Here is a 23,120-nt window from a genome sequence, read left to right on the forward strand (position 1 = left end):
GAGGCTGAGTTGATACGCCCTGGTCTGTCACCTGCCTACCCGGCACGTATCCCACAGACGAGGAGGACATGTTCATGGTGACGGACCTGCTGCTAGGGGGCGACCTACGCTACCACCTGTCTCAGGGCGTCACCTACTCGGAGGCCAGCGTCAAGCTCTACCTCTGCCAGCTATCGCTCGCACTCGACTACCTCCGCTCGAAGCGCATCATCCACAGGTGGGTCTCAGGTGGTTACCGCCGCTTGCCCGAGGTCATCACCGCTTGTAGGTCGATTGCGTGATTTTGCGCTGTTCGCGCAGGTCACCACCGCTCTGAAGGTGGCTACAAGGCTGTACAACCAGCGTAGCCAGTGGCTGACTGCAGTGGTATTACACATTCATGCGACGGACGCATTCAAAAGTTTTCTTGAAGGTCATTTACGCCTGGTAAAGTCATCAGGGACAGGCCAGTCGTAGCCATAAGGCTGACGTGTATATCAGTGAAAAGCTATAGTTTTATGGTTTCATGGTTTATTTGTAAGTTAATAGTTTTAACTGGTTCCTTTGAGCTTATTGTCCACGCGGAATTCACGTTAGTCGTTAAGTGCATTCGCGAGGAACATTATTTACGTAGATAAGACAGTAGTAATAGCCTTCGGAGAAAACCAGGAGAATGGAGATATGGATGTGTCGATATTTTGGCGCATGTCTTGATCAAAACAATAGCAGAAGTGCCAATCAATGCCGCTAAATTGTTTCCCATTGTTTCGATAAAGGCATGTTACCGGAATATCAGTACATCTATATCTCCGCTCTCCTGTTTTTTTTTTCTCCGAGAAATAAGGCTATTGCTGCTGCATTATCAGCCCGGAATTTACACAAAGTTGAGTTGAAAACGTATAGATCATGCTGCACAGCCGAAAAACACCCGGGCCGGGGCTCACCTTTTGAACCATTACAATCGGACCCCAAGAACAAAGTGAGGTAGGTCGACAGTGAAGGTGGATGCTTGGGCTTTACCCGGCTCGGCTGCTTTATTGATTGAATGCCGCTAAATCACAGGAGGGATTTCCACATCAGTGGAACATGACGTGGCGCATGGTCAAACGTATGGGTTGGTGCCAAAACAAAAACGATTATTTTCCGTGTTCTACCTGCAAACGTTGGTTGAGAAGGCACGACGTTTTTGACGGTTTTGGGCAGAAGCGCTCCACTTTTTGCTTATGTGTCTAATGTACACACGTGCTTCAATGATTTATCTTCGTAGCCGGTATGATTCGACGTACGGTAGCACACATCATTACCATCACTGCTACACTATTAAAGGAAATGTTCCACATTTTTCTAGGGTTCTGAACTAAAATAGCCATCTCGGAGACCATTCGGTGCAGTTCACAGCCCTGCCCTACTTAAGACCTAAACTCATCTAGTTTCTGAGACTAGCGCGAGGATGTACGGACTTTTTCGGGGAGACAATTTCAAGGTCACCCAAGCATCCATTACCCCATAGTAACGCCCTTCAAACCCAGACATTTCATTGGTCATGCGGCGATGGAGGCCAATAAAAATATCATTGTCGAGTCGTTCATACCTGACGTTAGTGAGCACGATTTCCAACCATAAGGACCGTCAATACGCTCTCAATCCATGCTGTGAAAGGTGCAATGACGTAATCGCACGGCGGATTGAGGAGCATATTCACAAAACAGATAAAGTGTGTTTTCTAGACCAACGTTTTCCACTAAAAATGTACCAATAGTAATAAGCGAGCTTATCTGATCATATCTCATGCTTGCTTCAATACCTTCAAACGCGAAACATTCCCTTTGATGGTGCCGGTACCCCTCGGCTTTGCCCTAGCCTGGCGCAACATTCGGAGCCATTTATCCTTTGGCTCGCCAAGTAGTCTTGTAGTTAGCAGTAAATGTCCTCACAATTTTCCAAAATGTTGCAGTAATTTGCTGAACTGTTTAAAGCTGCCGTTTTACGGTGACGTTGATAGTATTCCACTGCTTTTATGGGAGTGTTATGTGACTCTATGGAGTCGTTTCTGTGTTAGGAAAGAAGACACATAGCCAGCTCCTAACAAGCTGCAGACATGGCATCCATTATACTGAGATGCGCCCGTAAAGACGGAGAATAGGTGTGGAACGCTGTACGTACGAAGAACGACGTCTGTGGTCCTCCAATGAATATCAGTGTGCAATGTACATGTTCCGGAACCGAGTTCTTCGTCCCTGTGTTCGCGCGGGAACTCCTGGGAGCTCAGCGAATCGAGCTAAGGCTTCAGCTCGTTAACGGCACTAATAGTCCCTGCCAATTTCCGGTGTAAAACCACTCTGATGAAAAGACGAGCAACGAGGCACGTCCGCCGATTTGAGAAGAAGGGCTGGTAAACGGAAATGATAGCTTTTGCTATGCCTCGCTGCATACTGCACGATTATAGCTAGAAACGACAAAAGTCATGAAGGACAAGCAGAGCTAGAGAGGACCAACATTCGTCGTAGAAAGCCATGTGTCATTTGCCATAGCTTAAATCGTCGTTGTTCGCCAAAAAGCGGAAGGGCGGTAAATGTGGCTTCGGATAGGAAATAGTAGTATCGGACAGCGAAGGATCCGAAAGATTGTGTCGACTGGGACTTTCGTGCGACTTTGTGGAGTTCAACGGGCGGATTTCAGCCCATAGCCACCGGATAACTGCGTGAAAAGGGCACGGAAGCTCCTCGAATTAGGAACCAGCTGCACGAGCAACGTTTCGAGCAATTTCATTGTTCCCAAGGCAGCAAATCATTGTAGAATTTAAGTGACTGGACGAGGAGCTATCGAGACACAGGTGTGCGATCAGAGGGTCGAGCCAGCTCCGGAGGTCCACTTTTGCCGAGGGGCTGGCTGCTCGAAATATGTCAAGTCTGCCTCGGGCGAAAACTGTAAAGTGATCCAAGTTAGCTTAACGAAGTTGGACGGAGCACAAAAGTTTTTCGATTCTAGAGCGAAAAGAAAATTGAGATCTCTAGAGTCGATACTTCATCCACAACTGCAGCCCTGCAACCATAAAACTGTCATTTACGCAATGGGTTCTCCGAACCACTCCACCGCAAAGTCATGCCACGAAAAGCAAGCCTAACTCGTTGTCGCCATGTCCCGCCTTGGAGTGCGACACTATGACGCACGAGGTTGGCGTGGATACGTGTTCCAGAAAATGCACTTATTTAGGGTTCTCCAACGGTCAGTTACAGGCCGGCCAGAGCTGCAGAGCCAGGGTAAGCAGGGATCGCGTTACACCATTACGGTGGCACCATAAGCCTTCCAGTGAATATTATCCGCTGAGCGGGCATTGCACGACTGGGTTGGTCCGCTCAGGCTTCACACAACAAGCCATGCTTGACCAGTCCTCGGACGCCAAACCTGTCTACAAAACAAGCAAACTCATGAACGAGTGTAATGGGCCTCCCGCGCCATGTTCTGTGAATACATAGTGTTGCATGCGTAATATCACGTAATGAAATGCATACGAGTTCCCCTGGCATTCCACTGGTGCATTTCCCTTCCATAACGCACAACTGTAAGCCAGAACTTTGCGGACGTATTGCTGTGTACTGCAGGCGCATTGCTGTGTGCTGCAGGCGTACTGTTGTGTAATCCAGGCGTATTGCTGGGTACTGCAGGCGTATTGCTGTGTGCTGCAGACGTATTGCCAAGTGTTGCGTGCGTATGGGGAGCCGGGACCGACTGACGCCTCATCAAACTAGGCCCTTGGCTTCGTTTCATGAAGCAAAACCATGGAGGTTCGCGTCTCAAATTTGTGCGATATTTGCATTGGGGGGGGGGGGGACAGGTCGATTTAATTTGCGTGCTTACTTTGCGAACCATCCTTGGACAAGATGTGCCAGTAAGCAACGTACGTTGTAACTATCTCACGACATGAGAGAAATGCGTAGTTTCTACTTGATATAACAGACCTTCAGATTTCTTTTTTTCAGGATTATGGTAGCTGTCGACTTTCAATTTTGTTTTTGAGCGCTCATGCAACCCCCTGCGATTGCAAGTTGGTGGCAGGCGTTCGTGGCCGCAGCCGTCTCTCCCATGCGCTGGACACACTGAGGTAGCGCAATGGGGCTGGCCTGGGTCGGGTCGCTGGCCTGGGTTCACTCGCTGGCCTGGGTTCACTCGCTGGCCTGGGTTCACTCGCTGGCCTGGGTCGAGTCGCTGGCCTGGGTTCACTCGCTGACCTGGCTTCACTCGCTGGCCTGGGTCGAGTCGCTGGCCTGGGTTCACTCGCTGACCTGGCTTCACTCGCTGGCCTGGGTCGAGTCGCTGGCCTGGGTTCACTCGCTGGCCTGGGTCGAGCCGCTGACCTGGGTTTACTCGCTGGCCTGGGTTCGCTCGCTGGCCTGGGTCGAGTCGCTAGTCGGGTACAGAAGCTTTTATGGCTGCAGCCTTGCACGCAACCGTCCTAAACGTGGGCAATCGGCTCTGTGTGCTGCCAGTCTGTACTTACCACGAGTGTCTTATCCTTATTACGAACAATGCAGCAGGCCGGACGAATCTCAACGTCGACTAAGTGAAAAAGGCGTGCACTCATCGGCTGGTTACGCTGTTGGCGACGTAATATCTTGGAAACCATTGATCACACCGCCATGAACTTTGCAACAACATATGGCATGAGTCTTTGGGATCCGTGCCATATTGTTTGTCAGGCACTTAGCCGTATGCTGCGTGATTGGTCAGGTGGTGGAAATCAGCAGGTTATGCATGATCAACACGATCAACATGGGAAACATCAATTTCCAAGGCGCGAAAAGGCTCACCGGTTTGCGTCGGATGTGGGCTCCGAGCCCGGCGAACGGGCGTCGCAGTGGGATGCGTCCTACGAACACGGCGGACAGTGGGATGCGTCATGCGAACACGGCGGACAGTGGGATGCGTCATACGAACACGGCCGAGGAGAAAACGGACAGGCGTCGCAGTGGGATGCGTCATACGAACACGGCGTCGCAGTGGGATGCGTCATACGAACACGGCGGAGGAGAAAACGGACAATGATGCTAGCAAGATTGGAGGTCGATGTGTTGCAACTCAGTGGTGCGCAAACCATGGATGCACTTTTAAGCGTCTTTAAAGCTGTATATCGGGCCACGGAAACCAGAGCAGACAGACGTAAAACCAGCTGTGCGATGAAGGTGAACACACCGTCTACAAATCACGAACACGCGCTCGGGTAGGGGTGAATTTGATCCGCACATTTTTCCCAAAATTGCTTCCAAACGGCGCGACACAGCCACGTGAAGTTCTGCGTAGCTGTGGGCAGCTGAATAGCAGATCTTGCAGTATGCAAATTAGATATACCTCGCCAGGCTAGGAAACCATTTAATATGATGTGATGACAAAGTTTTAGGTGAAGTCACACAACTATGAGATGGATCCTCAGACACTTAAGACTATTCAAATTACGATTGCGATCAAATCCATGAAATTTGAGTCAGGTATGAAGGTGAGATCAAGGTAACTGAACTGCGTTGTGCTGTAAAGCTTGCTTTTGCGGTAGTTTTTGACGCTCATTTGAATTTCTGCATCAGAAAGACATCCAAAGATTCCTTAACTTGACTTCGTGAGTATCAGGCAAGATCACTGATCTATAATGACCTCAGTCAGCGTTTTGCTTTGACGAGCGTGCCGCCTACGGCCTTTGCACCGATTGTGAATTCAGGCATCAAAATAATTCCGAAGGTCTTTAGTAATATTTGCACTACAAAAGTCAAGTAAAGTCACTGACCTGATATGAACACTGGTAGAATTTTATTTATAAGAGGTGTCTAGCCTGTCGATTCAATCGATGTTCGATCTTTCGAATTGATCTTTAAGCTTTTCTAATTGGTCCGCTGCATTTGGATTTTACCGGCCGACCCAGGACCCCAGCCTTTCGGCACATTTTCACACAGGCGGCGACTCCTTAGCTAGGTCACGTATAAGACTTCTGAAAGCAACTGAGGTGCTCCATGATAACCAGATGGCCTTTGAGAAGCAAACTGCCCTGTGCAGCCTAGAAGGACCACGAGTCATGATGTCACGAGTCGAGATGGTCACGCGGATATAAAGGACTTTGAGCTCCTGGTGAGGTTCTGGGGGGACCGTGGACCATAAGAACTCAGGGATCATCTCAGTAGTCAGAGGGCTCTTAATAGGCATGAGGGTGGTCCCCCCAGTAGACTGGCAAGCCTCTAAATACTTATACCCCCCTCCGTAAAACAGGTGTCTAAAAGAGTCGTTTAGTCATGGATATATGATCTAGCCATAAAGTGAATCGCTGAGCGGCCAGTGGGCCATCAGCAACTAAACAAACACTTCGATAACCTGAGGGGCCCACAAGCAATAAAAAGTTTCGCTTCGTGATCAGGGGGTCAGGGCGACCAGTTAAGTCCCTAAGCTGTCAGAGAGGGACCCCACCCACGGGAGGCTCCTCAATAGCCAGAGGCTTCCCCGGGCGGCCAGAAGGGCACTGATCAGCTAAAACAGTTCGCGAGAGACCGGAGGAGTCGCGAATACACGAAAGGTCGAGAGGTCAGTGCGGTCCGTGAACTGATGCTGGCATCGGGGCTTTACGTCGCACGGAGCCCTTGAAACTTTGTGCAAAATGGCGTCACCTGGTTTTCACCAGTGCAGAGAGGCTGGGTACAGAGGAGAATCGAGCTTTGCTCCTTTGGTTTCCCCGGCGCGCATCTTAACCATCACACTTAAACGGCTCAAGACAGCCTGGGTAGTTCCGAGCTTGCTTTCTGTGCTGAAGGAACTTTCAAATAATACCTTTAACCAATAGCCAATAACTAATAACCAATAACCAATAACCAATAATATTACCAGTAATCAATAATATGATAATAATTTAACAAATAACTTTTACCAATAATACCCAAATACCTTTTACGTCCCTAAACTGGCTCGAGTGCCTACGATGGCCAGCTCAGGCCCAAGCATCCGTAACATAACATAGGCCTAAGGGGGGCCAACTGGGTCCTAGTGAGTGGGCAGAGGATGGGCTATTCTCACTCAGCACGGACATTTTTCTTCATGCTGCATGCAGCAAGACCAGCCCTGCGTACACCTCCACAAAACCGCAGATCTTGCGTCTTACCGTGCCAGGCAAAAATGGACGCCCCGACCCCCGCCCACCCCATACCCCGGAGGATCTCTAGCCGTGACCTCAGTCGTGGCAAGGCTGTTTTGACGGCTGTTTCAGGGGGGACTCTGAGCAACCAGAAAGAAATGTCAGTGACTGGAGTTAGTTAGTTAGTGATTGAGCTTCAAAGGCGCTTTAACGCGCGCCTGGGTTTGGAAGTTCAGGCCTTTCAGGCGCACTGCCTAGGGGCGGAACGTCTGAGCCTGGAGTTGCTGGTACGTTCCTTTCGTCAAAGCATGTAACAGTCTTCTGACGTTGGACTGCGGCCGTAAACGATTGCTTTTTGTTTAGGGTTTTGGTTTTGCTCAGCGTGACAAGACTATGAAACAACTGGTATTTTTTTCTTAAATAGTAATGTGAGCCAATCTCTCTGTGACCCCGATGCATTTTTTTTTCCAGCACGCCTCCACTTCCTCTTACCTAGCATTTGCGCAGTCGCCTTCACCTCAATCTGAGCCCAATCCGGAAACCAACATTTTGTTCCTTTCCTTCCAGGCAGCCTAGAAATCCAGTTTAAACCTGTATATACCAATTGCTGTGGCGCACCAAAAGGCGCCCACCAGGCATTACATATTTTGTTCAGGCCTTCAGCATGCCCAGGGTATGGTGGAGAGTATGATGATGGATCGGGTGGGGCTCGAAGCGCACACATGGTCTCCATGAGTGCACGTGGCCTAGAGGAGGCCCGCACGTTTGACAACATCCCCCAGGGCTACCTGCCACCAGTTGGATTTTGTCATGCACTCAGCTGCCCTGGCTGTCAAAGTCTTTCGCCATTTTTTTTCGCAGTCGAGGATGGCAAATCCAGACGTAAATCAAGCTTAAACGTGAGGACACGGCAAGTCCCTAGGATGGAAGAAGACAGTATTTGTATTTGAACTCTACCATTGTGTAGGGCCGGCGTGCATGCCTTCTTCGCAGGATCAGCTACTCCGGCATTAGTTGAACGACATTGTACAAAGGAATGGTTCGGCTGCGTGCATGATAATGCAAGCTGTGGTGGTAAAAGAGGCTTTCGGCGACTCGCCCAGTTCTGATTACGCTGCCGGGCATGGGCGTCATTGCCATTTCTTGACATATGATATTGCGTTACACTGCTGGCGACTATTTTGTCCGCAGAAATTCGTTCGGCGACAAAAATATACTCTTACCACCCCTGTTTTCGCCTTAATAGCTTTCATGGCCCGGCTCGTGTTGCTTTAGACCACAGCTTGCTGCGATCGAGGCAGACTTCGGAGGCAGCGCCATTGGCCGGACCCGATTAATCACTAGCGCATGGGGGATGGACAGTGGCGAGATCGCTCAAAGGGAGTGCTCTACATTTATATGGAGTTTTGAACTGAAACAGCCATCTTGAAGACCTTCCGGTGCTGTTCTCAATCCTACCATTCTTAAGACTCTCTAGTGTCTTAGTTTCTTAAGTCTCTCTAGTTTCTGGTCTACTCGCCCGCGAAAGTTTGGAAAGGTTTATCGAGGAGGTTATTTTAAAGTCACCTTGACATTCATGACCTTAAAATAACGTCATTCCAATCCTGTCATTCCATAAGCCATGCGGCGATCAAGGCCAAGAAAAATATGATTGTCGAGGTGTTCATATCTGACGTTCGTGGGCGCAAATTCCAGATATTGCGACATACAATTGGCTCTCAATGTTGTGCAGTGCACGATGACGTAATTAAACAATGACAAACCAAGGAGCATCTCTCTTATCATATGGCAACGGGAAATTGTGCTGTCTAGAGGGGTCTTTTCCTCTTCGGTTGAATATGACGGCCTCGGCGGAGAAGATCAATTTGATCTATCTGAGATCTCGAGAACTAAAAGAGCTAGCGACACCAAACTCACAGGGTAAGGAGTGGTCTATGTGGAGTTAGCTTTCTTGCAAATCGGGAGGTTCCTAGGTCGTGACCTTCTGACCAAATAAGTTTAATCGTTAAAGGTCAGATCGGTGTTTGCGAAATGGTCCCAGATCTCCTCACGTAACCAGCTTTATAAAAAATCATGGTAGAGATGACTCAAAGGACATTCTGTAATCCATTTCTCCTCCAAATATGGGCTTTGCTCCCCTCACCCCTCTCCCGAATTATTTACACGAAGCCCCACCTCTGTTTCGATTAGCACGCCTTCTCAGGCAGCCATTCTGTTGTGGCGCATGCCGTCGCCGCTCATCGCCCGTCCCAAGGGTCCCCGCCCGCTCCGCTGCTGACCTGCTCGGCGGCTCGACCCGGAGGTGTCGGCGGACACCGCCGGGCACGAGCTGCACCCCCGAGCCGCATCCCTGCTACACCACCGCCGCTTTCATAAGACACAGGTAGTGGTTCTAGCCCCGTGCACAGCCGCAGCGCACAGCCCCCGTCCCGCCCCCTCCCCCTCCCCGTCCAGCTTTCAAGGCTGGCTAATATATTCTGATCAGTCCCAGTCTTAATTCCTATCTCAGCCTCAGGTGGGCCTGAGCAGCCGGATAAGCGAGAGACGATGACCCGGACGTGCAACACGTCAGCTGGCGGCCGGTTCCGCCAACCATCAGGGTATTCGTTAGACCGGTGTCGCGTGAACAGCGACGCTGCCATCAGCTAACGCTTTATCAGCAGCACAGGTCTCATTCCGGATCCAATTCCACACAGGTGAGCTGCATCCGAAATCAACGATGAATGGCACCTCTGCTCAACACAGACTCCCCTAGCTCTGTTCTCTCCGATATAACCTCGTTTGGGTCAAGGCTCCAGTGACACCTGTGGGCGCTAGAGGTCACTTGCACAGCACGACTCACGGCCGGAATCAGTGACAGCGACAGTGACAGCGACAGTGACATCGTCAGCATTGTGGCCCTAGACACTGAACGCGTCCGGCGAATGCACGAATGCGCGACGCTCTCAGCTCTCCTGAAGGTCAGCGGTGGCACAGACGAGTGGCCCCACACTCAGACGGCAGGGCATGGCTCGTCCGGGACCGCCACATGTTGACACACCCCATCACGGGAAATCCGACGGTACTACGTCATTCGTTTTCGTATCCGCTTTCTCGTTGCATTCTGCGTCCGCGCGGCGCCCCGCTTGTCCGGGACTGGCTGCAGGCATCAGCCATGAATGAGCCCAAGTGTTTCCGGTTTGGCCCTCGTTCGAGAGCCATGTGCATCCCCGAAACAGACCCTGTGGAGGCTCATGTGCCATGGATGGACAGCCAGGTATGTGTAGCTCCGCCCTACCGTTATCTTCTTTCCTTCATCCCGTAGCTCTGAAATGGCCATGACTGACCGGAATAGTTCTCATGCAGACAAACAAACAACCAAGCCAGCGCTACATCATCCACCTTGTTCGCCTATTTTTCGTTATATCTTGCACCCTCGCGATGCCCCGCTAGTCTGGAGCAGGCTGCAGGCATCAGCCATGAATTGGCCGAAGTTCTCCCTGGAGCACATTCTCAGCAGAGGTGTCCCTGTGTGGGCAAAGCCTCGGCGGATGGACCCACAGGGCCTCTAGTTTTGCACCACCGTCATCCATTTCTCTTCATCCCATTCCCTGAAATGGCCATGACTGGCCAAAAGGGGACTAATCCAAGCAACAACAGCACGACTTAGCACAGCTTAGAAGGCGACCATAAACTATGAGTGAGGCACTCAAGGTAATGCTCATTGCAATTCACAGAGCGCGGTCATAAGTACCAAAAGTGAGAGGGTAGGGTGAGCATCTAACAAGCTCACAATGTGCCGGTTCCACAGCAGCGACGGCACATGCACTTCCATGTCTTTCCTTGTCTGTTGCTCATGTTCGTGAAAAAGGTAACGGTGTGCAACGGTTTTCGGTATCGTGACCTGAAACAGAGCATTGGGAACCCCTCTATAACACCTTAACCAAGCCAATGCCTTTTTACATGACCTAGTAGCATTTGAACAATATGACACCGAGGCCAAGAGTAAAGACCAGTGGCTGACCACTGGTCTAAGCTCCAGCATGATTCGAGTGTCACATATTGACACGCTCAATATCAACAGACAAAATATCGACCGCAAAATGTAAAAGCGTAAAATATTGAAACGCCAAACGTCCACGCCTAAAAATACCGACGCCTCAGAATATGCTTACGCGAGCCATCGATTGTGCAAAGCATCGATACGAAAATATCGACACCGTAAAATAGCGACATGCAAAATACCGACATGCAAAATATTGGCCTGGCATATCATGGCTTCAGTTGTTAGGGTCAGGTATGCTGATGCGTGACTTTTACAACTGTTTGGTCTGTGATAGTACTTGCATCGAACTTAGTGCCCTCACTTGTTCTATTACCAAGCAGTTAGGTCAAAAATTTCAAGAAGTAAATACGCTGGTACCAGATGAAAGCACTGAAACAAGAGCCGGTAAACAAATGTGCCAATGAATTTACTGGAAAAGTTAATGCTTTAAAAAGACTTTAAAAAAGACTTCGAAGCTTTCGGGTTTCTCAGCTCTCGTGCCTTCATTATACGTCCTTGGTGATGTGAAGTACTAGCGACAGGAAAACATTAAGCGGTCATTGGAAACCTTATGTACTTTTTCAGCATTTCTGGCACTGATCGAAATCTCGGCCATTTTGAGTCGGAGATGCTCATCTAGATACGTACGCGTTAAGTTAAACTCTTACCGAAGCGGTGGCATTGTTCATCTAATGGAAATGCATGCATGCAGGTCTTACAATATGCTTCTTTCAGGATATCTTGCTGATAAAACATTTCCAGATGAAGACAATCCCTTAAAGCAACCGGTGCCAGATATCCATGCAGACAATAGCTATTTCAAGTTGTTTAATAAATCGTCTGGATGTAATCATGTCATAATGCATATATACGGAGCGCTTTGAACTGATATATTTAAATTCTTCCTAATCCCATTTGGGTGAAACGCTCACTGTTGCCTCCTGTTGTTCCAGGGATATCAAGCCGGACAACATTTTGCTGGATGAAACAGGTTAGTGAGATATTGGGAGTGGACCAAAAATCCTGACCGATTACAGGCTCTAGAGCCTGCAAAGTGAGACACTTTCGATTGCGTGGTTGTCTCTCTTTATTTTGATGCAGATCTGTGACACGAGATGATCAGCAATGTGATCAAAATTTGAAGAAAGCGAGAAGTATTCCTACCAAGTCAGCCTTTTGTGCTATACTCTCCAAACACTTCGATCGGGCGCAGATCCTGAAAAGTTGAAAGCTTTACTTTAAGTTTCATTTCAACTGAAACATACATAGTTTCAATTTCGATGCAATTCAGTTCTGTGAATTGCTCTCTTGAAGTGTTAGTAGAGCGTGTTCATGCGGCGGCACCGCTAATGTAAGTACTTAGGCCCGATAATTATGTCAATATGCGACGTTGAACGCTTGGGTGACGTAAATGTTCACTTCTTAAATGTGATGTACTTACCAGTTCATTGTACTTCTGTCAATCGTGCATGTATCAGAAAAAAGACACTTCATGGGCCGACAGCAGTGCCTAATTTTATGTTTCGGAGCTGTTCTTCTCACTCCTGGCCTTCTACCTCTCGTGAGAAGATAGGTCCAATCGGAGAACGATTTTAGAAATACAGAAGAACACGAAGGACGCCATTTTGTTGAACTGAAGATAATTAGTATTTCAGCCGCCTCATGAAGGATTATCTATTTCTCAGCTTAAGGAACTGATCATTTCATAAAATACCGAACGCTTGCCGTTGCAATGTCAATTCCGAAAGCCGGAAAAATTAATTTATCAATTGGTTTTTACTCGATTGCATTTCTTACTTACGGCGTTTGTTTACTTTTCAAGGTTGTTTTGCTTTGTTTATCCAATCTGCATTAACGGGGAAGAGAAGCTCGCTTTTCTTCTAGTGTGAGTTGCCATGTCGCGTGAAATATTGCATTTACCTTGGCACAGATCTTTGAAGGTGTGTTGTAAAAAAGCAATGTTCGAAAACCCTGTGTTATTGGAATCCCGCTGCGCAGAATGAACGGAGGGTAGTGCTGCTTTTTTGCTAGGTTCATTTGTCTCTTCATGCTCCGGTCTCCCATAAACATGATTTAAGATTTACATTCTATAACCTGCGTCGGGACCAGAAACGTCGGTCAGGCCCACAAATCAAAGTAGTTATAAATATCGCCAACAGTTGGTGATATCGATCAACAGTGCTTGTACAGTTTATTTGCAGCATCCCGATTGTGAATTGCCGGCATCCCGCTCCAACTCCGCTAGCACGGGAGTAGCTGGCTCCGCCCACATGGCTCACACGCCAGCGGTCGCACGGTTCCGTTGGCGGTGATAGTCGCCACCGCCAATATGTGCATAACATGTGCGCACCAGCGCGTGTCCTCCAACCGTAACGATATTGGTAGATGGGATCAACTTGTCCCTGGAGCGCCCGGCTGCCAACTGGACGTGCGTGAGAGGCAGCTGACTGATTGGCTTATTGTTGGCGGGGAGGATTGCTGTCCGATCGCTGCGCGGAAAGATGTTTGTTTCTAAATGTCTCTGTGGAAACCTGGGTGACATTTGTCCAATCATCTGCTCATGTACGCAGAAATGCCGTAGGCTGCCTGTGTAAACATGCAGGCATTTTAGTTCACGGCGAGTAGTCTGCGGCAGGAAAAAAGCGGGGATGCTGCCACTGGTCAGTGGCAGCATCCCCGCTTATTTCCAGCTCGACAAGCCGATCTAGGGAACTTATTTAAACAAGATCTTGGTACCAGCCTAGTTCTGCAAAGTATGTGAGAACAGATCAGAAAAATGGCCAACGCTATTCCCAACATAGCCAAAAAATTGTTTCTTTCTTTAAATGTGGCTCTCCACAAATTTTGGGGGCGAATAGAGAACTACATTCATGGATCGCAGGCCTCCTGTTTCAACCCCAGTCAATAATGTTTCGTTCGGACTCCGCCCGCCTCCTAATGGTTTGCCAGCTCGGCACACAAACCACCTCTTGGTATGCTGGGGATTCCAATCATGCTAATCGGGCCCCCCTTGGGCTGGCAGGCCTTCCTATGTTTCTTAACAAATCTCCAAATTCCTGTCGCAAAATGCAATTAACGCGCGCCATCGCGTATCACGCCATCATATCAAGTTCCGCCCCGTATGGCGCGCCACAGAGAAGCGCCACCGCGCGCCGTCGAGTGGCGGGAAAGCCCAGTCTCGTGCGGCGCTGCGAGCTCTCAAGTGGATTACATCTGCCTCACGTCCTCGACTGACGGGGTGCTGCGTGGTATACCACCGCTTAACGCCGGTCTTGGGAAAGCTTCTAACTGGTGCCTCCTCAGGGAGGCTGGTTTATTTCTAAACTTCGTTGTAAACTGCTCTCGTCGGGCTCATTCACGGCAAAATGACGTCAGTGCTGTGAAACAAATTTTAGTTTCCTGTGTTCTGCTTTGCATACTTCTTAGCAACCATATTACATGCATACCTACATTTCGTTTTAAAGCTCGCCGGAGCTTCGTTATTTTTCCCATCCTTGCAGTTGCAGAATGCCTCTCAAATCGAGCAGAAAACCTTCCCTGATCGACCGTGGCCACCGAATGTGATCTCGGGCGCCCTTGGCATTCGGCAGAAGTTTCCACACACTATCTTGTAAATGGGTAGCATGCCTTGAGTCGATCTGGTATGCTTCTACTCCATCATTTCAGGAGCTGGCTTATATTAAAACACACAGTTATACACTGAGGCACACAAAAAGTTCGTGTGAGCGGCTGAAATGAAATGCCAATACTCGCAGCGAGACTTTAATACGAGCGTTGATTGCAATATCGATTTCAGTACAAAACAGTCCGCGGGCAATTCATGTACAGTACGCTGGAAGAGAGAGAGAGAGAGAGAGAGAGAGAGAGAGAGAGAGAGAGAGAGAGAGAGAGAGAGAGAGAGAGAGAGAGGAGGGGGGGGGGGGGGGGGAGAGGGAGGGAGAGAGAGAGGGGGAGGGATAGAGGGCATATGCGAAAAATATATTTTTTGGTATCGAATAGCATTGTACGAATGTACCCGGAATTAACTAGAAGGCATAATAGATGAATGAGACAGTCACTGATCTTATCTGGCCCGAAAATGCTTGCCCATCAACACTGGTCATGCGTGGTTAGTTTGTCGCTGCTGACAGTTGGTGCTCAGGAGTAACCCAGATGTGTCATTTCCATTATAGTCATTAAACGGGGGACCGATTGGGAACACGTCCCTCCAATTTCGGTGTAGGCTTAACACCAGCCTTAGCTAAAAAATCGGCGAGGATGGGCAGTTGTATTCGATGTCAGTGGACGAATTTCCCGTCCACATTTGAATCGTGGCAAATGCATTGGATACGATGACGCTCATTGCTGGAAAGGCCATTTAATGGAGCAGGGATTATCACCAGTTATGTTGGTAAGACAGTGCATGTTCACAAACACAATTGCGTGGTCGATGTCAATAGAGAAGCGGTGTTATTTGTCCGGGGATATGGGTCAGTCATTCCTGGATTTAAAGATAGGACTGATAGACATGCCACCTTATGTTACAGCTGCCACGTGTGTGATGTATTGTAATACCCTGGCTGCAATGTTTAGCACGCTTTAGCACGCCAAACCTATCACTTATTCACAGCACCATCGCGCAGCGATCCATCGTCCAGGGGCACACACATGACGCCGTGCAGCGGGACAACAGCCGGGGCATTCTCAAACCCACGGCGCGCGGCTGCAGTGTGTAAAGGTTACTGCATGAGAGGCACACCACCATACATTATAGCAGGCGGCTGCATCGTGCAAAATGGATTGGGCTGAGAGACGAGCCTCATCGCGGCCACCTTCAGGGATCCACTAGCACTCGAGAGCGGCCATCCATACGGCGAGCGCACCTCAAGGCGGAGTTTAATGTCGAAGCCGGTCGCCCACTTATGGCGGCTGGATTCGGGGCGGGAAACACTGTTTGCTTCGTGGCAAGTAGCTTCCGTATATCTTATCATGCCGTGGCACATGGACTGCCTCTGGTGCGACCGCAGCCTCAGTTGTTCTTCATCCAGGCGCCGGGTCACTGGGTCACTGGCAGATCACCGGGCAGGGGCGCGGTCAGCAAAGTCTGTCAGGGGGCGGGCGACCCACTGTGCCTGCCGTGGACGAGAGGCGACTCGACGACCCCCCTACGTCCGCCTCTAGTGCGGAGCTCCGCGCGAGATGGAAGCCCGGCTGCGTCGAGTCGTCCTCCAGAGGCACGTCAACACTTACCACTGCACCCCCGGGGCGGCCGTGCCTGTCGCCGGATCGGCGAGACGAACCTTGGTAGCGAACGCCTGATGTACTGTGTGGAAGAGGTGCTGGCTTTTATTGTACAACGTACCTGTAAAAGCCTGTGAGCAGCAATAGCAATAACCGACGTAAAATGTGTCGAGCCCCGAGAAGCGCAGTCGACGAGATTACCTGGATACATGCGACACATTTGTAAATGGCCCCTCTGCTATAAAAATAATGCTGCACGCGACGTACGTACGTATTATAGGAGGACTGGAACAACGGGAATTGTCGGGCCCTATGGTGTTCGCTCTGTGATTGTGCCGACAAATTAGTTTGTGGCATGCATTGCTGATTATTAGTGGTCCCACCTCTAACTCTACGTAGAATTATTACAACTGACACGGTCATGTGAAATGCAGGCTCGTGAATCAAATTATCCATGGTGGTTTGCTAAGGGATCAAAAACAACCCACCGCATTCAAGAATTACCACAGATAGCTCTGGAAAGTTGCTTCTCCGGCCCTATAACTGAAAGCGTCGTCTGGTTGTTGGAATCTTCTTAAGCCGCACATCGGACGCCATGGTCTGGCCATAACCTCTGATTAAGTTGATCATCCCGGGGCCCGCGCCTTGATCAGGTTTAGTGCCACTTATGGGAGCAATCGATGCAAACTTCTGACGCCGTATAACAGTTGATTGCCTCTGCCGGGTCGTGGAAGGAAGTTGTGAGATTAGCTCTCGGGGAAACGTTCGGGGGTGTAACGAGCACTAAATCTTGACAGCGCTTCCCTTCCGGGAAAGTTAGAAAAACAAAGGCTCTAGCCTGTTCGCTTTGCATGTGCCACTATGTCCTACACCCTCAGTTCACAGTGCGCCACTATCCGGCTCCACCGCACGAGCAGCACATCATTAATCGTAGCATACTGTAGTTTACTGTGGTGCACTGTAGTGTACTGTAGCACAGAACAGCGCGGCCGCTAGTTCAATGCATCTGGATAACAGGCTATAGATCGTGCCCCTTGGTCTGCGTGAAACAGAGGAATGTACGGCATAACTGAATTCACTTGCTCGTGTCAGAAATTGGAACGTATTGCTGCAATGAACGCTAGTCCAGCGTAGGTAACAAATTTCCTTGGAGAAACCCTCCAGAAACCCTCCACATTGTTTATCAACCATCAAACACCGGCAGAATGTGCAGCCCGCATTCAAAAAAAGCAGGTCGGATGTATCCACTCTGCTCCACCTTCCTATTCTCCGTCATCTCTTGCCCTTCTGGTAGTGGGCTGCAGCTCGGCCCCTACGTTCGCGGGTGAGCGGAGGTTATAGAATGCCGGGTGGCGCCGGTGGTGGCTCTTGCATCGGAGGGCTCCTCGGAGACGCAGGCGCGGTAAGGTCGCCGGCGTCCGCGCGAGGTCAGCCCTTCCTCCAGCACAAGGTCATCCCCTGCCCCCCTCTCCTGCCTCAAACGCCATATGGCTGCAGGGTTTGACCTAGCTTCAGGGCAGCAGCCGCTCCTGGTCTCCCGGATCTCCTGGAGCCGCGCGGACACAGGACCTCCCTGGAGCCGCACGGCTTCGGGGCGTCCCTGGAGCCGCGCGGCCGCGGGCCTCAGGCGCTGAGCCGGTGGGGTGTACGGTGTACCCAGCGGCCTCAGAGAATAATAGGGTGTCTCGTTGGCATGCCGTTCATGGCTTCCGGCCGCTGCTCTGGACGCTTATTGGCGGCGGTTGCTATGGACCGTTCCACATGGTCGCGTCGTCGACCGACCTGGCTCGACCTCACGTTGTCTGTAAGAACGGGTCCGGATACCACGCTGGCGCGTTTGTACTGATGCATCCATCACTTTGCTGCTGTAGTACGTTTGATGGGGAAAGCGTTCTTACCAGTGGCCCATGGCTATGTGGCGGGAGTCAGTACGTTTCGTAACCTGAAGCGTCCTACACTGGGACGCCAGATGGCCAAGCTCAACGAGTGACACGCGCCGTAATTACGCTGTACCTTCTGTGTGACTCGCACTGACTTTTGGTGACACTTTGGCCGCACATTTTCACACTGACTCCGTAATTACGCTGTACCTACTGTGTGACTCGCACTGACTTTTGATGACACTTTGGCCGCACATTTTCACACTGACCCCGTAATTACGCCGTACCTACTGTGTGACTCGCATTGACTTTTGATGACGCTTTGGCCGCACATTTTCATACTGACTCTGTAATTACACTGTACCTACTGTGTGACTCGCACCTGGCTTTTGATGACGCTTTGGCCGCACATTTTCACATTCACTCCTTAATTACGCTCTACCTACTGTGTGACTCGCACTGGCTTTTGATGACGCTTTGGCCGCATATTTTCACACCGACTCCGTATTTACGCTGTACCTACTGTGTGACTCGCACTGCCTTTTGATGACGCTTTTGGCCGCACATTTTCACACTGACTCCGTAATTACGTTGTACCTACTGTGTGACTCGCACTGACTTTTGATGACGCTTTGGCCGCACATTTTCACATTGACCCTGTAAATACGCTGTACTACTGTGTGACTCGCACTGACTTTTGATGACGCTTTGGCCACACATTTTCACATTGACTCCGTAATTACGCTGCACCTACTGTGTGACTCGCACTGGCTTTTTATGACGCTTTGGCCGCACATTTTCACATTGACTCATGATTATGGATGGCCAATCCTTCTCGATACTGGGGCGGCTAGTTGGATCCTTGAGAATCCTTCTGTTATCTCACTGTGGGCCTTTTCGCCGTCGTTTCTTATACCCTTTTCATGGCGTGCCCGCCCCGTAGCTCAGTCAGTTCGAACTCCTGCCAACCAATCTTCCCGTGGCGAGATGGTGGGTACGGGCCGCTTCGCCGTTCGCTATTTGTCCCTGGCTGGGATGGCCCGCGACTGTTGGCAGCGGTCGCGCCAAAGGTCAGATGAGGTCAGAGGGCAGGCGGACTATACCGAGCTAGCGTTAGCTCTGATCCCAAGAAATTCATTCAATAAAAATGCTCGGACTATTTGTTTAATGCCAAAGGAACTCGACCGATGCTCAAGACCCTCAGGTTTTCGGAGCCCCTTCCTTGCCTCTGTTCAGGAAATGGTCCCTTGCTCACTCTGGTTCCTTGCCGACACAAGATCGCTTGTTAGGCACGAGGCTCTCTGACTGACGCAGTGTCCCCATGTTTCTGGGGCCCCGAGTTACTCAAAAAGGAGGGAATGTACCCGCCCCCCCCCCCCCCCCCGGACCTCTGACTTGGCAATTAAGGCCACTGGAACCAGTTCCTGATTGGAAATGGAGTCTTAAGCCGTCTGTCTTGTGCTGGTGGTCTCTGACTGACATAGGGACCCCCACTTGTCTCAGAGGGCCCCCGATTGACGCAAGAGGCCCTCCAGCCGGCATTCGAGGACCGGCCCAACAATCCGGGCCTTCGGTCGTCGGTTCAGATGGCCCCGAAAGGCCCTTTGATACGAAAGGAGGGAATGTACCCGCTACCCCCCCCCCCCCCCCCTCCCGGACCTCCGGCTTATTTTATGCATATATGCCTCATTTATACCGTATTCTGTAACGGGTGGTTATTGGGCGGAAGGAAGCGGTATCAGCAGCAGGCACACCTTGAAGTCATGTAATGCAATGCAGTTCACCACAAACCACGAAGGCTTCAATGCAAATGCCCCATGTTGCCGTCTGCTTTACGCGGCTTGGACGTGGCATAGACGCCTAGCGCCCGCCACTGTTTCGAGGCTCCTCATCAGTTGCCAGACTCCGCTTTTTGCGCCAATATTGGCCACCAGATAGAGTGGTTCACAATCCAAACAACAGGCAAGTTACCCCAAGAAACTGTTTCACTCACCGGGGTTCGCGCTGTAGGTGCTCTGCCACGCTATTCTCTGGCACCTTTTCAGCTGCATTTCTGTGTAACGTGATAGAAACTGCCGTCACACCATGTTAGCAGTTGGGGGCAGTATAGCGTACCTTCACCAGAATAATCGTTTTGCCAATTTTTCGTATCAGGCCAGGAATAAGGCGCAACTTCGCAGAACTTGGAGCTGGCGTCAGCTAAATATGTGTACGCAAATTCGAAATATTTCCGGACGGCCAACAGGAAGCGGCCTTCGGGGCGCTGGGCTAAGCACTGCTATTCCTGCCTTTCAAGTAAGATCGTGAGAGGTTTTCTTTTGAGCATCGCCAGAAACGGCCCGGAAGTCTTTTGACGTCTGTAGCCATTTCCTTTTATTAAGGGCCAGTACAAAAATGCAAGGTCTCAGCCAAGTCAACTGAGTTTCCAGAGGTGTGAGTGGAGGTTGTTTCAGAAAACTTGTTAGAAACGTCGTCAGAAACGGCCGGAAATCTTTTGACATTTGTAACCATTTCCTTTGATTAAGGGCCAGTCCAAAAATTCAAGGTCTCAGCCAAACGAACTGTGTTTACAGCGGTGTGAGTGGAGATTATTTCAGAAAACTTGCCGGCTTCTCGCAACTTAGCTGTCACAATAAATCGCATGCATTTACGCTGCATGACAGATGGTAATACTTACGCATAAATATTTTCCCAGCTGACGTTGAAGCGTCACCAGCAAACTATCATGGGTGGTATTAAATAACTGTTCTCTGGCATCTTTCATCACCTTCGGGGAAACCACTCACCACGTGTTCTGTGGTAGGCAGCTTGATTTCTGGGAGATGCTATCAGGCGAGGTGTGGTGATGTCGCAGTCGCAAGAGGGGATCCAGGGAAGTGATAACAAAAGGTAGAGAAGGTGCATTTCATGGACGCACCCCGCGGACGGAGCTAACGCAATCGTCCGGGGGTGTTGGGCATGAATTCGTACGCAAATTTTCATTTGATTAGAAATCCGACAAAGACAGAGACAGTGTTCGAAGAAGATGAATGGCTACTTTCCTCTTTCGATTTTTAACTCTCGTTCATTAGCTGTCGCGAGCATGGGAATAAGAGCAGGACGCTAATTGTCTCCCCAGCTGGTGTCTGATATTCCTGAGGAGATCCAAGTCAGCATTTGTGCCTGCATTTTTGTTTTTTGGAGTACTCTACACGACCATCGTAGAGTGTTAACTTGTTTTGTGACAGTCGCCATGTAGGTGATTTATCAGTGTACGCATAGTGGGATGAGGAGGAACTTGGACGGGGATAGAAGGCTATTGGCCTGTTAGCGTAAGATAAGCTGCAGAGTATAGGAGCAGGATTCATGCGCTCCTCGAAAAATGCGGCTTTCCTCGCACAGTCACGAACATTCAGGCATTCTTGACTGATGAGGTCAACTGAGTGCCCGTACTGGCGTGTTTCACTGCGTTCGTCACGTGATGAAGTACGCCGAAGGAGGCTTAGGTCCACATCGGTGAGCAGTGCCGCCTGTGCCACCGACATCATCTGTCGTAATGCATCAACATGAGCAATGTCATGACCAACCAAACAAAAAGTCAAGCAAGCAGCAGGGCTCTTCGCTTGCGCAACAGCGGTTGAGTGCCAAACGTATTCCTTATCGCTGGCTGTGGCACCGGGCAGTGGTCACCCCAGCACGGTTGGGCTCCGCACACCGGGGAAACGATGCGGGCCGATCACTGATCGCTGCGCCCTGGTGCAGCGCCGCTTCATGTCAGCATCGTCTTGTCTTCACATCTTCATTCTTCGTCTTGGTCAGCATCGAGTCGAACTTCACACTCACTGGGAGGGCGGAGGGTGCGCGGAGAGCGCCAGACCCCGGCACCCCCGGCAGCCCTCGTCACGTCCCGTGCCATTTTAGCTGATCGCCCATGCGGACGCTTGGGAGCTGGCCTGTAACATAATTCCCATGATACGACTTTCAATCCCGGTTTTGTGGAGCTTTATGTGGCAGTTAATATTTCAGCACCACATTTTTGCTCCTAAAGTTGGTGTATGTCATCCATTCTCAACGACAGCGAATAAAAGTTTTCTTTCTGGGGTGAGCCATTGATTCAAGCTAATCCAGCGCACTGGTTTGGAATTATCGGCAGCAAGACTGTTGATATGCAATATGCATGCCAAAGTTGAGATGTCTTTGACTTCTGTCCGTGGTCAGCGCCTAATTTTGGGCTGCATGCTTGTGTATGGACGTTTCTGTTATTCAGCTGAATATGTCGCTTTTATCAAAAGATCGCACCCCACAAAAAATCTACCTGTGTTTTCTTTGGATGAACAGAAAATTGTAAGTACAAAATCTACCTTCCAAACCCAGCAAATCTTGAACAACTGAACTATTCCCGTTTTTACCCGGTGCTTTCGGTCGTAACGCGGTGTATCGAACTTGGCCACAATGAAACGACAGCTGTCGCGCACTTGCCTTCTATAAGAGATATAATAAACCCAAAAAACTCTACGGATTTATTTTGATCAAAGCCAAGACCTCGGGAAAAAACAAAGGATACCGAGCGGTGTTAACAGGTTGCCGTAATTTTCTCTGTGTTTAAGGACAACATTGCGCAAGCGTTTGAGCGGGCCTGCGATATCTTTTGTCAGAAAATAAACATAGCTCAATGCGTGAGCAATGCGCCGGTAATCACATTTGATGTAGGAACGGTAATTTCTCAGATCGCCCGGCTACGTCGCCACATACCATGTTTTTGCCATCGGATGGTCATGTGCATATGGCAAAGTGGACGTTGCTGGTTGCCCTACTAATTCACTCATTAGCTGTGGATTCATGGTAATACCCAATGGATGCCGCGGACGTTTCTCTCGCGGGATGACAATGATTTGCGATTTTTATTGGCGTTTGTTTTGAGTGGATGATCTACCGA

The 23,120-nt window shown here is 49.9% G+C and overlaps 1 protein-coding gene across 1 annotated transcript in view; it reads left to right on the forward strand.

Moving 5' to 3' along the window:
* Nucleotides 1–23,120, forward strand: part of LOC119098786 (serine/threonine-protein kinase 32B) — an 81,890-nt gene that overhangs the window by 42,873 nt on the left and 15,897 nt on the right. The window contains exons 4-5 of the mRNA XM_037221827.1: nucleotides 58–217; nucleotides 12,059–12,096. Coding sequence (XP_037077722.1) covers nucleotides 58–217; nucleotides 12,059–12,096 — 198 coding nt within the window. The remainder of the gene's footprint in view (nucleotides 1–57; nucleotides 218–12,058; nucleotides 12,097–23,120) is intronic.

This window comes from Pollicipes pollicipes, unplaced genomic scaffold, assembly GCF_011947565.3.
Source record: "Pollicipes pollicipes isolate AB1234 unplaced genomic scaffold, Ppol_2.1 Scaffold_4740;HRSCAF=5597_pilon_pilon_pilon, whole genome shotgun sequence".
NCBI lineage: Eukaryota > Metazoa > Arthropoda > Thecostraca > Pollicipedomorpha > Pollicipedidae > Pollicipes > Pollicipes pollicipes.